The following is a 16,999-nucleotide window of genomic DNA, read 5'->3' as shown; positions in this document are numbered from 1 at the left end:
GGTCTCTGACAATGGTGGAGAAAGGGCAGGCTTTGAAGTGTGCAGATCCTGGCTCTGTCAGAGGGGGCCCTCCTGGGCCCCGGCACTGGGTGCCTCCTGCTGTGCCTGCCGCTCTCCTGGGTGGGCTCTTTCTGCAGCTGCTGGTCCTCCCTGCCCCCATCCCACAGGTAACTGGCTTGTCCCAGCCGCTGTGGGGAGCGTGGCTGCCATGGAAACCAGATGAAGCTCCCCAGGGCCTCTTCCCTCCCAGACACAAAATGTCTTTTGTTAAGGGGATGGGGGAAGTTGGTGCTTAAGGCGCCGAGGCCAGCGAGCCCCTGGGGCTGGGGATAGGTGAGAGAGGGGTCTGTGCCCCATCCATCCTCTCTTCTACTCCCCCTTCCCCAGCAGAGCCTGGGAAAGGGTGGGAGCCGGGCCAGGGTCATTGTCACAGCCCCCTGCCCAGGCCAAGGGGGACACAGCCTTTGTTTCCTGGGAAGGAGAGACAGATTTGGTCTCCCAGGCCTGGGCCGTACAGGGAAAGCCAGGGGAGGGGCTGTCTCCATTCCAGCTTTATGTCCCCAGCCCTCAGGAAGGGTGGGGAGGGGGTTCTGGGAGGAATCCCAGCCCACTTCTCCCCTCCCCTTTATGGCCAGGAGAGGGAGCCCCAAGTGTGATCAGGAAGTGTTCTAGTCAGGAGGGTCCCAGCCATGACTGGCCTTTACAAGCTTGCAAAGTCCTGTTGGGCCCCCTCTCTCTTTTCCCTGGGAAGCAGGCCCCAGTGCTCTTTTTATCCCCATCTTACAGACCGGGAAATTCACCTTCAGAGGTGAAGTCATTTGTTCTCACTCACACAGTTAATAGGGGTCTATAAACCCAGGGCAGTGGGCGGAAGAACTGACGGCCAGAGGTCCTGCCTCAGTGATGGATGGTAGAGTGGGGTCCCAGCGGGACCTCAGAGAGGCGGCCCTGCTGAGCCAGAGCACAGAAGCCAAAGGGAAGGAGAGAAACACAGGGAGAGAAGAGCAGCCGCCCCTGCCAGCCTGGGGAGAACTAGCTCCTCCTTCATCAAGGCTGAGGAGCTCCTTGTTTCCATGGAGACGGGGGGAGGGGGCTCCTTTGAAGAGCAGTAGGAGAGGCCCCTGAGGGGATGAAGGCTAGCCAGGCAGGGAAGGCCATTGCGTGGTACTTTCAGGGCTTTTCCTGATCACAGGAAAGAATGGACAGAAATGTCCCCCAGCAGCTCCAGGTCTTGGGGGCGGGACAGGCCTCCCAGGTGTGAGGCCGCTCCTACATTCCTGGAGCCACGCTCATGCTGTCAGCCCTTTGGGGACCTGTGGGTCAGGGAGAGCAGGAGCCTCTGGAGGATTTGCAGGCCCACGGTCTCGGGGCCTTGTCCCAAGACAGGTCAGCCAGGGCGAGCGGCTGCAGAGCTGTGTGACCCTGGGCAGCTTCTCTCACTTCCCTCCCTTAACACCTACCTCCCCCCACACTGGTGAGCGATCCAGAGAGATACCATTGGTAAAGTTCTGGGCTAACCTCGTCGTCATTAGAGGCATCTCAAGAACGTGCTGAGCAAGGGTCGCTGGGAGTCTTTGGGACTAGAGAAGAGAAGGCTTAAGGGCAGGAAAGACACGCTGGCTGTCTTCAGGCAGGTGAAAAGCCACCTCAGCTTGTGGAAGGCCCACCCTCATCAGAAACAGTGGAGTCAGGAATAACTCCTCTGTCTGTGCTGGCCCATAGTCAAATGGGCTGCCCCCAAAAGGGCTGGCCTTTGCCTCCTAGGATGGCCACGTGTCCCCATGGCATTGGATCATTTCAAGGAAGAGCATTTATTCTGATGCTTCCTAAGGGTGGTGGTGGTGGGTGCCTTGTTTTGCAAGGCAGCTGAGGTTAAGTGTCACATGTCTAGATTTGACAAATTCTAGATCTGAATTCAGGTCCTCTTGACTCCAGGGCTGGTCCTCTAGTGTACCACTCAAATTTTTTTTTTTTATGTTAATGTGGTTTTTAACAGGAATGGGTGTCATGTTCTGTCAAAGACTATTTTGTATTTATTGAGAGAATCATAGGATTTAAATTATTTTATTATTATTATTATTTTTTGCTGAGGCAATTGGGGTTAAGTGACATGCCCTGGGTCATGCAGCTAGGATGTATTAAGTGTTAGGGCAGATTTGAACTCAGGTCCTCCTGACTTCAGGGCTGGTCTTCTATCTACTATGCCACCTAACAGGCCCTTATTATTGTTAAGCTTATTTCTTAACATTGAACCAATTATATCATTCTTGTTATCTTTGGGTTATGTTACTGATCTTTCATCCAACATTTTTGCACATGTATTCCATTAAGGAAATTGATTTGTATTTTTTTCCATTTTGATTCTATTTACATCAGGTATTAAGACTATATGACAAAGAAAGAATTTTATAGGGCTCCTAATTTTCTTAAACAGTATATTTAGTACTGGAATTAATTGTTCTCTTGGCAGAATTCATTTGTAAATTCATCTGGTCCTGGTTTTTTTTTTTTTTTTTTCTTTTGAAGTTCATTCAGTTTCTTTCTCTAAGTTCAGATTAAATATTCTATTTCCTATTCTGTTAAATGGGCAATTTATGTTTTTGTAAATTTTCATCTACTTCATTTAGATTGTCAGTTTTATTGGCATAGAGTTAGGACAAAGTAGCTTCTAATGATGTCTTTTATTTTCTCTTTATTGGTTGTGAATTCACCATTTTCATTTCTGTTATTGGTCATTTGTGTTTTGTTTCATTTATTTTTCTCCAAAATCAATTTAGTTAATGGCTTATCCATTTGATTTTCTTTTTCAGAAAAAAAAAAATCCACTCCCAGTTAATGGGTTTTTCTTTCAGTTTTGCAAGGACATCATAAAAAAAAGATGCATGTTCAAATGTTGGTTAGAATAGATTGATTTTGACTTGGAAGGTTCATCAAAGGCTGTCCGTCCTTCTAATCCCTTTCATTTTACAGATTGAAAAAACCAAGACCCAGAGAAATCAGGTAGATTGACCAAAATTATAAGGTGTCAACATCAGAAGTAGAATATGAATTCAGATCTTCTGATTTCAGAGCCAGGGCTCTTTCCACTTACTATGATGATCATTGATGTCCCTTCCAGGTTCGAGATTTTGCAATTTAATGGTCTAAGACAACTTCTAGGTGAACACGACATCCTGAGTGCAATTGAGCCCTCCCCCCGTCTTCCTCTCTACTTCCATAAACCTTCCTCCATTTTCTTCCTCTACTCCCTCCCCTGGGCCAGTAGCTGCAGCCTGGAGCACCATCTCAGGATTCTCCTCCCCGAGCCAAAGTCTCTTTTCTCCACAGGGTAAATATGATGAGGAAATTGAAGTCTACAGACACCACCTGGAGCAGATGTACAAGCTGTGCCGGCCCTGCCAGGCGGCTGTGGAATATTACATCAAACACCAGAACCGGCAGCTGCGCGCTCTGCTGCTCAGCCACCAGTTCAAGCGGCGGGAGACCGACAAGACCTACAAGCAGGTAGAGGAGAAGGGGCTCCCCAGGCCCTGGGCAGTGGGTTCAGAGCTTTCCTCAGGAGGCGGTCACTCAGAAGGTCCTCAGTCCTATCTGACCCCATTTGGGGTGTCTCTGGAGAAGTCTGCCGTGTCCTCCAGCCCATTTAACAGAGGAGGAAACTGAGGCACACAGGATGACATCACCAGTCACAGCTAGGAAGGTTCTGAGGCTGGATTTGAATCCAGAAAGCAGAGGCCAGCACTCTGTCAGTCTGGTGCCCTCTAGCTGCCCCACTTTAGGAGGGAGCAGTTTCAAACCCCATATATATAGCCAACAGAAGAGTTCATGTGGGGATGACCCGAGAAAATGGGAAGAAGGGAAGGGAACCAGGCTCAGATAGCAACTAAGCTGTGGGCCAGGCATGGCAGGAGACACACGTATCATTGGAGCCTCCTTATAGCTTGAGGGGAGGGGATTTATGGTGGTCCCCATTTTATGGTTGAGAAAACTGAGGCACAAGGTGATGAGATTAGCCCAGGGTCCCATAGGTAGGGAGTGTCTGAGGTGAACGCTCTACCACACCGCTTACTGCGTACAGAAACCACATTAACATAATGTGTTCTGCTGTCGTCGTCTTTGTTTTATTAAATGTTTCCCAAGTATATTTTAATCTTGTTGGAGTGTTGGCCTAGTGTTTGACCCCACTGCTGTAGTGTATCCAGCACATTCCCATTTAGAGAAACTGAGGTGTGAGGAGGTCAACCTCCTCCAAAGTCACGGAGCTGGCTGGGGAGGAATGGGGATGGCCATGACCCTGGCACGGACCGCAGAGTTCAGAAGTTGGGCATGAACGATGAGGGAGATCCCGGAGGGCCGGCGTGGGGGTGGGGAAGCTGTCCAGGATGAGCTGGGAAAGGCACAGGGAGACAGGAGCTTCTGAGCCAAGTCTCTTCTTTCCAAACCCTGCTTGTCCCCCTCGCCTTTTTTCCCCATTTAGTAGGTACAGTGATAAGCTAGAACTACAGAACCTCATCCAGTAGGCCTTGACCCCAGGGAGTCTCACCTCAGACAGAGAGGGAGTATTCCATGTGAATCAAGCTATAGAGAGAGCCGTGGGGGAGTCCTAGCTGCTGCTTGACCTTCCTTGGGCCTCCCAGTGCCCTATCTTCTGGCCTGGACCTCTGCCAGTAAGCTCTTTGGAAGTCGTGCCCAGATGCAGTACTTTAGTCCTCAGTTCTTTTCCTTTTCTCCCCTTAGAGCTTCTGTTCTTCACCAGTGACTGCTCCAGCTCAGGTCATCCTCCTCCGCTTCCTTGCCTTCCTGATCTGCAGCTTCCTGCTCATCACTGCCCTGTATGGATCTGGCCATCCCTTCTCTGCTGCCTCCTGGACCCCTGCTCTGTTGGCAGGGGGAAACGTCTCTTCCTCTGGGACCTCGGCCTCTTCCAACACCACTGCTGATCCAGAGGCCCTGGACTGGCAGCAGCTGCTCCAAGTGCTTCCTGAGCATGTGCTCGAGAAGCTCTGTGAGGCTTGGGACTTTGGCCAGAGCCACCAGATGGTGGTGGTGGCATTGGGCCTGCTCACCTGCCTTCTGGCCATGCTGCTGGCTGGCCGCATCAGGTGGGTGCTTGGGGTCGGGAAGCTGGGGAGGGGCGGGGGGACAACATAGAATAGAGAGCTCAGAGACCTTGGAGGTTGTCTTGTCCACCTCCAGGGCTTGCCCCAGGAAAACTTGGGTTCATTTCCTGCTTCTGACGCTCACTGTGGTAGAGTTTCACGCAAGGTAGCCCATGGACATGATAGTCAGCTAATCACCTGTACCTTTCTCTTTCTCTGGGCTGCCTCACTTAGCTAAATCAGCCCTCACACTGTAAGGCCTGGGGTTTTCCCCACGGTGGCCACAACCCCAAAGTTAATACTTCACTTAAGCTTTCAGAATCTGAGGTGTGTAGGATGCATTATCCTCTTGCTAATTGAAAGTGTAGCTTTTGAGCCCCCACCGGTATATTTTCATTTACAGGAAATCTGTCACTATGACACCACTGGCTCTATTTTTTGGATATTCTTAATACCACTAATTCTTAAACATGAAACATTCACTTGATGAAAAAGCAAAAGCAATGATAATCACAACATATACTTAAGAGGAATAATTAAAATATAAAAATTACTCATGGACCTGGATTACAGCCTTCTATTAAGGTACACAGTATCCATGGGGGTAGTGGACACACACAAACCTGGCAAGGAAGAAATAATTGGGAAATTCATGTGCTTAAAGCACACAGGAATGCGGGTTTGAATATCCAGGATTCATCATCTTCAGTATTATTTCCAGACCATGAAAAAAATGACAAATTCTACCATTGGGGCAGGATGTTGAAATGTTATTCTCTTTCACTGGCAAGCACTCCCTTCCCCTCAAATCAGAGAACTGATAAGGACCTCAGCTCTTTGGGAGGGCTCTGAGGAGTTCCTCTTTCTTAGGCTGTAGAGAAAAATAGGGTCATGTAGCTTTTTCCTGGTCAGCTCTTCAAATCGCAGGGTATTCTACTTTGTCTATTTAGAAGCAACTTCTCATTGGACAGTCCAGCAAAGACTCTGTGTCTCTCCCTCTCAAGCAAGAAAGGAAATTGAGAGTGATACATATACAGCAAATTAAACATAAGATAGTTTAGGAGGGAGGGCACTATCATGTGTGGAGTGACCAAGAGCCATGTCTTAAAAGGAGGAGGGACTCCATGAAACATAAGCGAAGTAGAAGTGCACCCAGGCATGTGGAATGACCAGCACAGCAGCATGGAGATGGGAGATGCCGTGTTTGTGTAAAAAGAGCCAGGACCAGACTGTCTGGATCATAGAGGGAGGGAGGAGGAGGAAGAGTCATAGAGAATAGAAAGGTAGCTGCTCTTGTCCCAGGGGACTGCAGAGATCCCAGCAGCCTCTAGGGAGGGTGTCCCCAAGGCTTAGGAACACTCTAAGCTGGAGACTTCAAGGACTCCTTGTGGAGTCTTCTGACAGTCCCCAACTAGGGACTCAGTTTAGCATTTCTTTTGGATCACCTTGAAAGCTCTAGCTGCAAAACAAACCATGTTAGTGAACCTGTGGATTACTGTGCCCTGCAGCCATTATTACCTCAATTCCATCTCTGTCTTCAGTCAGCAAGCATTTATGAAGCATCTGTGATATGCCAGAGCAGCCGAGCTTCAGCGGACAGAGTGCCGGCCCCGGGGTCCCAGCCCGCCAGGGGCTCCGCTCTCAGCAGCCTGGTCCAACTTACTGGCTCAGGCCTCTGGTCGGGAGGGGTCGTGGGGCTTCCTTTGATTGAGGCCACGCGGGCCTGGAGAGCTTCGGGGCCTCGTCCTGCGGTAGGAGGTGGCAGACCTTGCCTTTGGTCCCATCTGCCCCTGATGAAGCAGCACCAGTGATAAAAGGCTCTGGGCCTCCCAGGCTGCTCCATCAAGGCTTATGTGACCAAGGGGAGCCTCCGTGGCATGGGGAGGGACGGGGGGCAGGTGACTGATGCTGGCCCTTCTGGTCCCTGCAGGCTCCGGAGGATCGACGCCTTCTCCACCTTCCTGTGGTTTCTGATCCTGGGGCTGCACCTGGTGGAGCGTTACGTAGAGGTGGACTCCCTCCGCTGGCTCGACACGCTCAAGTTCAGCGCGACCTCGCTGTGCTGCCTGGTGGGCCTGACTGCAGCCGTGGCTACCCGCAAAGCAACGGGCCAGCGGAGATACCGGCCCCGAAGGTCAGAGCTCCAGCAGTGACGGACTGGGGCGGGGGGTTGTGTTTCTGTGGTTGTTTTTTAAACCAGAAGCCTCGCAGCTTGGCATCCTCCACCCAACCGGTGCTTCTGTCTCCTCCCCTTCCCTCCGCAGCCCCCCACCCTGCCACGGGGCTCACCCTCTGAGCCTGGCCCCCCGTTCCTGGAACCCGCCGAGGCTCCGGGGGTGGCTGCCTTTGTTTGTTCTCTCCAGGGTCCCTCCTGCCCTTGGCTCAGGCGCTGGGGAGAGAGGAAAGAAGGCCTTTCTCTTGTTTCTTCCCTTTCTCTTGATAGAGGCAGGGAGTTGGGGGCTCCTCACCCCTCTTCTGTTGTTTCTCAGGCTTCCCCGGGGGTGGGGATCTGGGGGTCAAAGACATCCTTGCTGCCCTCCACCTCTTCCAGCAGTGTGGAGAGGCCCTGGGCTGGCTCAGCCATGTGACCCTGCCAGAGTCACTTCTCCCCTTCCAGGTTTTCCTTTCCTTGCCCAAAATGAAGATGGGGATTTCTGACGGCGTCTCTGGCTTTAAAAGTTCTTTGTCTAACCTGGTTGTACGTCCCCTTCCCCCTTAATGTGCTGTGACGCGGTGTGACTTTCAGGCTCATTTAGTCAGGAAACACGTAGAGAGTGTCTGCTATGTGCCAGGCACTGTGCTAGTACTGGAGGTACTCCCCTTAGCAAAAGGTGGGGGGGGCGCTGAGTGAGGAGCCTGGGATGGCTGTGGGATGGGCCCCGCAGCACTGCCGCTGAGCGGACACCTTGGCCAGTTTCCTTCTCTGCACGATGGAGAGCAGAGCCGACGGCCTCCTCGGTGCCGCAGGGTAGGACAGGTGCCCCTCATCTCTGCTGCATCCTGACTTCCCCAGCCCCTCAGGGGAAGCAGCAGGGAAGGCCGCTGTGGCGTCTTTCTTAGGTCCAAGAGTGAAAGCCTGACGGGGGCAGGGGGTAGGTCGGAAAGTCGCAGCGTGGGGAGACAGTCTGCCCCCTCCCTGGGAAGAATGGCGCTCTCCCTGGGGTTGTCAGCCCCCAGCATCCCCAAGCCGGCTCTAGGAGACCCCTCAGCCTGTGGGGTCCATCTCAACCTTGTCACCTTCCTTCTGTGGAAGGTCTCTCTTTGCTCCTGAGAGATGGTCATGTCTGGTCACTGTCCAAAGTGTTCCTTCTAGCAGGCAGGCCCAGTCAGGCCCAGGACCTGAGGATGCACCCAAGGGGCCCCCAGATTCCCAGCTGGCCCGTGGCCTGAGTGGCTGAGTGAAGGCACGATTGAAACCGCTTTTATGAAGGGTTGAAGAGAGGAGAGAACCCTTCTCCCCCCCCCCCCAGGACGCTGCCCTCCGAAGTGGCAGCGCTGCCGCAACAGCATGGCTGGCAAGGCCTGGGAGATCTCTCAGGGATTGGTTCCTTTAATCTCGTGTCCCAAAAGCCTCACTCAGTTCCTGGCACATTGCTAAATACGTATTTGTTTGTTGATTGGGTGAATGGGAAGGGACCATCTCCCTTACCGTTCTCCCACCATCTTCCAAAAGGATTTTTATCCTTGTTCTGACAGCCTTTCTCAGTGGTCATTCCCTACTCCATTCAGCCTGCCAGCCTTGCCTCTCTCTAGACCTTTGTCCTAGAGAATTCTGCAGATTGTGCACCAAAGGCCTCATTTTGTACCATTATGATTCTGTGTCTCCTGATTTATCAGACCGGAGAAACCATCCTTCAAAACTTGGCATTGTTTTTTTTCCTCAAACTTCTCTCTTTTTGTCTGGGATGTCCCCAGAGTGGCACCTCCTTAACCTTGGCATATTTGAGGACAGAATTATTACCCAGGTGCTTTAGCTCCCATTCCACAAATTTGCTGAGGATTCATTTGGAGACCTTAATTTGGGACTGACTTGTAACGGCCTCCCATCTGCTAGCCCTATAGCTTAGCTTATGAGAAGCCAGGAGGATCATCAGTGAGACCTTGTCTTCCTGCCTTAGCTCAGCTTATCTCCCCAGCACTATTTGGCATTTTCCACCTAGACAGTGGTCTTCTGCCATTCTTCAGCCGGCCAGCAGGCCTCTGACCCGCTCATGGGGAAGATTAGATGCAACCCAGTGGGTGGTTGTAGTTGGCTTTGCCTTGTCAGGGTCTCCCCTTCCCTTGGATCCCATCGATGCCTGTTGGCCAAGGTAACGCATCCCTGGCCACCATCACCAAAGCTCAACCTCCCCCCTCTCTGCCCTGCCTCTCTGGTCTGCAGTTCTCCAGATCTTGTCCAGAGACAAGCAAGCTTGGAAATTGGGCCTTTGGCTGTCCTCTTGGTATCACTTCCATCCATTGTCTTCAGTAACCTGGGGCTCACTGGGGATCCAGCTGGACCCCAACAGGAATGGCTGAGAGAGGTGACCTTGGAGAAAGAAGAGCAGATTTAGTTGAAGAGCCCTGAATTCTGGTTTTGGGACCCTCCTGTGGGTCTTAGTTTTGTTAATAAAATGAGGTTAGACTCTTAACCCTCCCTGCTCTAACTTCCACCATTCTGTTTTTTAATTGATAATTCTCTCCAAAATCTAAAACAGGTCTCGGTGAGGTCTGGTCCCATGGTGCCAAACTGCAGAAACTGGCAGAAATTCAGGGGACAAACAGGGTTTTCTTCCTTCCCATCAATGGGCGTGGTAGCCAACCCTGAACTCCCCTTCTCTTTTATTTCCTTAATTTTTGTCTTTTTATTTTCTGTCCCCCATATTTCCCAATGTATCCCTTTCTTCGGAGACCTGTTCCAGGTGCCAGTGAAAAACAAAAGCAGCTCAGCAAAACTAAGCTGTCCAGGCTTGAGCAACTGACTTTCCCAAGTCTTAACTGTATATGCAGTATTGTCCATCTGTAGACCTCACCTCCTCAAAGAAGTAACAGGAGGGCTCTTCTCAGATCTCTTCTGGGGGCCCTAGCTGGGACCTCTACCTTCTCACTTGAGAGTCCTAGACCAAGAGACAGGAGACCTGGGTTGTTATCCTAGCTCCGCTTGATAAATGGCCATTATAATTATGCACAAGTCCTGATTTTGGTCTCTTCTGTAAAATGGGAAGCTGAATTCTGCCTGTCTCACAGGGATGAGAACAGAGCAGGCACCAGTAGCTGGCTGCCACAGCCAGGCTTCAAAAATTAGTGCCAGGGATGGGTAAGTGGGACCCTCCATGTATTAGGTGTGTAAAAAAGGACCCTCTCCCCTTAATGAGGATTTAGCTTTTCTACTCTGACCCCTGTTCTTTCTTGTGGCTCAGAACCTAGGTATATCCTCCGTTCAGAGACTAAGAGAGGTGATAGTCAAGTTTGAGATATTCATCATTTTACTGATTTTTAGTGATTTCATTTTATTTTTGATGTTTCTCCCCTAAACTTTCCATTTTCAGATATACTGACAATGTGATACTAATAAGCCTTCTCTTATAGTTGTAGATGTGTGTGTGTGTGTGTGTGTGAAATTTATTTATAATAAATAGAAACAGCTACATATCTGTATCTCTTTAATTCTAACAAGGAGTCTTCCTTTCTGATTGGGGTGGGGCTTGGAAAGGCAGTCAGGGATAAGGTAGATTTATTTAAGACAGTCATTCTTGTTTTGGGGGGAATTGGTATTATTTAGCCAGTGTTTAAAATATCTCGTGTGTGTGTGTGTGTGTGTGTGTGTGTGTGTGTGTGTGTGTGTGTGTGGCTCATTTTGGTAATTTCCTTCCCTTTGCTTCTGAATTCTGCGTCACATTTACTTCTGTGATGTAAAGAGAAGGTCACTGGGGAGATTTGTCCAGTGGGTGTTGGGGAACTCCAAGGATAGAGGAAAATTACTTCTTCCTCTGGGAAGTATTGACTTTTAGTCCTGGATTAGGAAGTGCTGAGGCTTCCCCCAAGGGTCTAGAGTTTGCACTCAGAATGCAGGGTGATTGACATGATCCTGAGAACTGACTGAGGGTAATGCTGTCTCTGGGGTTAAAAGTGCCCTCAGCTGGGGGAACTTTATTTTGGACATGAAGACCGTGCCCAATAAGACCCTTCTCCCAGGAATGCATCATCCAGGAACTTTGTCTCAGAAATTCCTCCCATCCCTAGGTCACCCTCTATGAATCCTAGTTTACTTCATTCACTCCCCATTCAGGGGTGGACTTCTCCCCAGGTGGTCCCAGGATGCCAGGACGCTAAGAACCATGTTTCTCTCCATGTCCTTGTCCTGTAACATCTATCTCTGTGATTTTCTCTAAACCTCAAAGTTGTGTAGTTGTAGTAGTAGTAGTAATAATTGTAGTTGTGATAATGTGGTATAAGTAGTAGTAGTAGTTATAGTAGTAGTAGTAGTAGTTGTTGTTGTTGTAGCAGCAGCAGCATTTTGGTTGTTTTGCCTGATGACCCCAATTGCTGTAAACCTCACCTCTGGTGCCAGTTTTCATGTTCCTAGCTTTTAAATAAAAGCCTCCTGGCTCTTGGTTGTCCAGCAGTTTTGATTCTGGGTGACATCTCGTTTTATCCTTTCAAAATTTTAAAGTATTTCCACGTGGAGAGAAGCTTCCTTTGGGGTTTGGGAGGTATATGTACAGTGGCCCACAAGGATCATTCCTGCTGGGGGGGGAGTCGAACAACTTTAGGTGGGCTAATCTCCTTCTTGCCCCACCTCTCACTGTGCCTTGTTCTTCCCTCCTTTTCAATAAACTTTCCCCTCAATCTCTTATGTGTCTGACTACTCCATTGGTCCTGTCTTCTTGCCTTTCATTTCCTCTCCAGAGTTAAATTAACATGGTTCCCATTTGACAGGTGAAGATTTTAATTCAAACCCTTTGGGCTGAGATCTGAGTGTCCTTATTTTGGCTGGGAGGCCAGGAAGAGTCTCAGCTTAGAATGAGTTGGATTTAAAATAGAGATAAGTACTAAATTTGGCATTTCATTGGCACAGGGATCTCCCAGATGAGAAAACTCCCTCCACCATACAGGTCAGCCCCTTCTCTTCAACTTAAAGAGTTTTTGAGAGTTGTCTGGAGCTTATAGGGGCAGCTGCCCTGCAGTCTTTTGGTATTTTAGGGGTGGGCTTAAGATTAAAAGAAAAATGAACTAAAACAATCTGGTGCCCTTTGGAAGAATTCTGTTGCCAGAAGTGGAACTTGAATTTCTTGGCTAAAGGAAGATTCTTCTGTTGGTGATGTCCTCAGAAATGCCCTAAAGCAAAGATGCCTTGGTTGGACTGTCTGTGCTGCTAGAGACAGGAGGGCCCCTCAGGAGGCTCCCCAATCCAGATGAAGACAGAAATGGCCCTAGGGCTGAGCTGCAGTGTATCCAGGGACAGGCTCTGCCCTTCCAGGCCCTGGACCCAGGGTGCAGAAGAGGGGCTCACAGGCAACTTTGTTCCTGGCACAACGAAGAGATGGCTGCGGAGTAGTCAGAGACCGGACTTGGTGCGCAGGGAGCCCTGCTGGAGAGTTGGAACCTCCAGCCTTGGGCACATTATTAAACTCTCTCCGGGCCCCGGCAGCCTTATCTGTATTTGGGAGTAATACACTGCAGGGACACTGCAGCATGGTGCTGGAGGAGAGCAGGCCTCTGAGCCAGGAGGAGTCCATGTCCTGGAGACAGGCCGTTACAAAACAGGGGCCGGCCTGCCTTGGTAGAGGGAGTTTCCATATCTAGGAGTTCTTGATAGCAATGAAATTATAGACCATATTCCTATGCCTAATGAAGGAAGGTGGAAAACCTTATATTCCTTATATCTACCTCCCAGACCCAGTTGGAAGAAGGTACTTTCTCAGTCTTAATTTGAAAAAACACACACACACCCCCCCACATACCACACACGGTCTGGCTCTCTGCATAATTGAGCCTGAGAAAGCCTCAACATGCTAGTGGGCCTGGTCCCCCTAGGGCCTGGCCCTAGGTCCAAACCTACCTGCCAGGCCCAGTGCCATTGGACGTCTGTGTGTGTCTGCCCTAGGGACAGGTTTTTCTGGAAAAGCTGCTGCCTTCCGTACTGCTCACATCCACATATACACTTAGTGTCCAACCCAGTCTACCTAAGGTTCTTCTAAAGTATTCCATAAGCAAGTTTTGTCTTGGATCCAGAGATAAGTATCTGCAAACCCAGGGGCCAGGGGTTGTCCCAGATGCTGAAGCCATACTGCTAGGCTATAGGTTATGTACAAAGGTCTCTCTTTGGGGGATGACTTTCCCATAGAAGAGCAGGGATGGGGGTTAGTGCAATGAAGCTCACATGTGGGGACTTGCTCTTCGCTGGCTGTTTGAGTCCTCGTCTCCCCCCATCTCCCAGTTTTCCCCAAAATGGACCATGCCTCTAACCAGGAAGATGGGAAGTCCTTCTCTCTGTTAATCTACTGCTCCAGGTCTAGAAAGCCAACAGGCTATTCCTCTTAGCCTGCAATAATAAACATTCTACTTTTAAACACTTAATTTGGTGCGAATGGAAACCTAGCATTGTCTGATCTGCCAACCCCATTGCCAAGGCCTGCCACAGCCTTCCAGCTGCGCCCCATTCGGCAGCCTGGACAGCCAAACAAACGTCCATCCTAAGAATTAGTCCGCCAGTCTCAATTGTCCCCTGGGACCAGAGGTAAGGTTTGACCTTCCCTAGATCTCCCCTGCCCTCTCCCTTACCCACCTCAAGTTGGCAGACTAATCTATTAATTCCCTCTGGTCACACTCTCTTTACCCCCTCGTAATCGATTGCTTTAATCAGAAGCATGATTAAAATTCTGGCTTGTGGATCTTTCTAGTCTGGTTGTTATTTGTCTTGTTCTTGAGTTAAAGAGACACTGTCACCTTTTGTCTAATGGTTGGCTCGTTTCCATATATTTATATCTGTGTATGTTCGTTTTTGTTTTTTTAATAATCATTTTAAAACATTGCCCCAAGTTTGAAGTTTGCTTTACAATGTCAACGTTCTGCTATGTCCATTCCAAAGCTTTGCATCCCTCTCCCTGCCCTTTTCCTACCACTGTGCTTATCCAGGGGCCCTGACCTGGGTCCCAGAGCAGAAGATTTTCTCCCATCTTCCTGATTCCCTCCCCCTTGGTGAGGCGGCAAAAATGTACAAGTTGTTTTTTTTTTTTTTCTTTTTCCAATCATCTAACTAGCGTTGCCCAACAAAATATCGTGTTGGTCTTGAACCCCAAAGCTTCATCCTAACTCTTTTCCCATTGCCTGCCTGCAAACTCTGGTCCTAGCAGGCCCAGTTTGAAAACTGTTGGACCACCAAGGGAGGAGCTGGGAATAATCCTAAGTTTGGGGGATTTCCCAAGTCCTAGGAGTCTCTCAGGGGAAGAGGACAGGTGAGTGGGCAGAGTGGGGTCAGCAGGGGTGACAGTGTCCCTTTAAAGTCGAGACCCTTGCACCTGTAGTGAAATTAGTCTTCCTGAGTGCTCGTGGGGATTTCTAAGGGATTGGAGGATTGTTCCTCCCACCCCCCCAAAAATGGTAGCGATAAGTTTGGGGGGTGAGGGGTGGGTCACGCTGGTACCTCCCAGCCGCCCGCTCCTAATGATGTGAATGTGGTTAGATTGTTTCCTTGCTTTCACTAACCTCACACCTACCCCTGCTCTGGGCTCCTCCTGGCCTGGGGTCTTGCTCCCACTGGGAGGGATGGTCAGCCTCTTGGCCTCCTGGGCCCACTGTCTCTCCCTGTCCCACCATGTCATCTGTGTTGTTCACAGGTATCTCTCAGGAGACTCCAGTCCCTTCTTCCCCAGCAGCAGTGGATTGGCCTTTCCGTACCCTCCAGTGTCGCCCACCATGCTGTTCCCAGTCCCAACCCCACCCACCCTCTTCCAGCTGACCAACCAGCAGCTGTTCAGGTCTCCACGACGCACGTCCTCTTCCTCCCTGCCAGGACGACTCAACAGGGCCCTCTCCCTGGGGACCATCCCCTCCCTGACCCGAGCAGGTGAGAAACAGCACAACATCTGTGGGGGGCGGGTGGGGGGCTCTAGGGAGCCTTTCTTAAGCAGGCTCTGACTGCCCCTCCATCTTCTTGGTGGTGACCTGGAATCATGGATTTAAGAATATAAGGAGAGGCCCTCCTATTTTATAGAAGTGTGGTCATAGATGTAGATATGTGTTAAAAGTGTTAAAGCAGGTCCTCTGACTTCAAACCCAGAGTTCTTCTCACTGTCCATGCTGCTCCTGTGACCTTCCCTGGTCAGGCTGTATAAGGATCAGATGAAGGCTTTAACCTGGCTTGTGGACCCGACAGTGATTCTAGGCGTTCTGTGCTTGGATGCCATGTTGGGCTCTGGCATTCTGGGTTCTGAGCCTCCTCCCAACTCTGGCATTCTGGAGTCTAAGCCTCCTTTCAACTTGGGTGTTCTGGGGTCTAAGGTCCTCCAAACTCTACATTCTGGGTTCTAACATTTCCTCCTTCCCCACTTTTCCCTGCCATCATTGATCCTCTCCATTACATTGAATCTCTTGGTGCTATCCATCTTCCTCCATCGCTCTGTTGATTTCAAGACCAGGAAACAAGATTGCAGTGAATGACTGTGGGATTTTTTTGGTTGGCACTCCGAGGAAAGAACAGGGATCTGAGGACACAGTGATGGGCTTGCTTTTTCCCTTTAAATAAAGTATTGTTAATTATCCTTTCCCGGATAAAAGACAGGGTCTTAACTTCATAAGGGGAGTGATTCCTGCCCCTAATCTTTCTTTAGAAAATAAATGACAGGCTTGAGGAACAGGCCTTTGTCTGTAAGGATGAAGAGGGAGTTGGACCAGCCCCTCCCCTGCGGCGGGTTTGGGTGTCTCCTTCACAGCCGCACCCCCTGCTTTTCCTCCCTTTGAAGAGATAACTCCAAAATCCCCTTTCTGGCTTTCCCAGGGCCTCAGGCCGTAGCAGACGTATGTGGATCTGCACAAGAGCTCCCCTGTTCTACTCCCTGCTAAGTGGCCCGTTCAGCCAGTCCTGCTCTAAGCCATTGGCTGACCCTAAGGTCTGCACAGGGCGAGCACTTCGATCTCTTTTTCTCTTCTGATATCAAGCTGGGGGTGCAGGGAATGGATGTTGTTCTAATGGGGATGCCCTGCACCAGTAACTACTTCTCTCAGTCTCACTTTCTTCAGCTATAAGAATGTGCATCATAGTAGTTCCCAGTGTACTAGTAAGGAGATAATGAAGGGATAGAAAGCATTTTGCTCAAGCTTTACATTGGGATTTAAAGACCAAAAAAAATGTAGCTGTCAAAATAGAATGTAAGTTCCTTGAAGGCAGTAACAATTCCATTTTGATTTTATATCCCAATTATTGAACCCAGTGCACTGTAGGTGCTTAATAAGTGCAGGTTGAATTTAGCTGTCGCTGTTAAGCTCCTTCACTTTGTGCCTGAGGACCCCTTCTCAGAAATGTGTTTTTAAATGCATAAAATATGTTGGATTATCACCTTCACTGAAATGCAGTTGTCAGACTGTTTAAAAAGAAAATCATGGAGCCCTGGTTAAGAATCTCTATTTTAGGGGCTTTTAAAGAGACTCCTGGCCATGGTGCTGAAGGACAGTGCTCAGGTGTCTGTCCATGGTGCTAGAGGGAAGTTTAAATGTAGGCTGCATTGGGGGTCAGAAGAGAAGGAAGATGATCAACTAATGACGTGCTACACAAAATCAAAATAGGCCATATACCTAAAGAACTTACATTCTATTGGGAGAAAAATATATACACAAAGTACATATACACACAAAATAATTAATTAGGAGATAGTGGTAATAACTAGGAAGAATCAAAAGCGAGTTAGGAATTCTGAGAGAAA

General features: G+C 49.6%; 1 protein-coding gene across 4 annotated transcripts in view; it reads left to right on the top strand.

Moving 5' to 3' along the window:
- TMEM201 (transmembrane protein 201) overlaps positions 1-16,999 on the top strand; it is a 39,292-nt gene that overhangs the window by 9,093 nt on the left and 13,200 nt on the right. For all 4 annotated transcript variants that reach the window (XM_051988619.1, XM_051988617.1, XM_051988616.1 and 1 more), the window contains exons 4-7: positions 3,328-3,504; positions 4,738-5,102; positions 7,030-7,233; positions 14,918-15,147. In XM_051988619.1, coding sequence (XP_051844579.1) covers positions 3,328-3,504; positions 4,738-5,102; positions 7,030-7,233; positions 14,918-15,147 — 976 coding nt within the window. The remainder of the gene's footprint in view (positions 1-3,327; positions 3,505-4,737; positions 5,103-7,029; positions 7,234-14,917; positions 15,148-16,999) is intronic.

The sequence above is a fragment of the Antechinus flavipes genome, chromosome 3, assembly GCF_016432865.1.
Source record: "Antechinus flavipes isolate AdamAnt ecotype Samford, QLD, Australia chromosome 3, AdamAnt_v2, whole genome shotgun sequence".
Classification (NCBI taxonomy): domain Eukaryota; kingdom Metazoa; phylum Chordata; class Mammalia; order Dasyuromorphia; family Dasyuridae; genus Antechinus; species Antechinus flavipes.
This window is presented reverse-complemented; position numbering and strand designations above follow the sequence as displayed.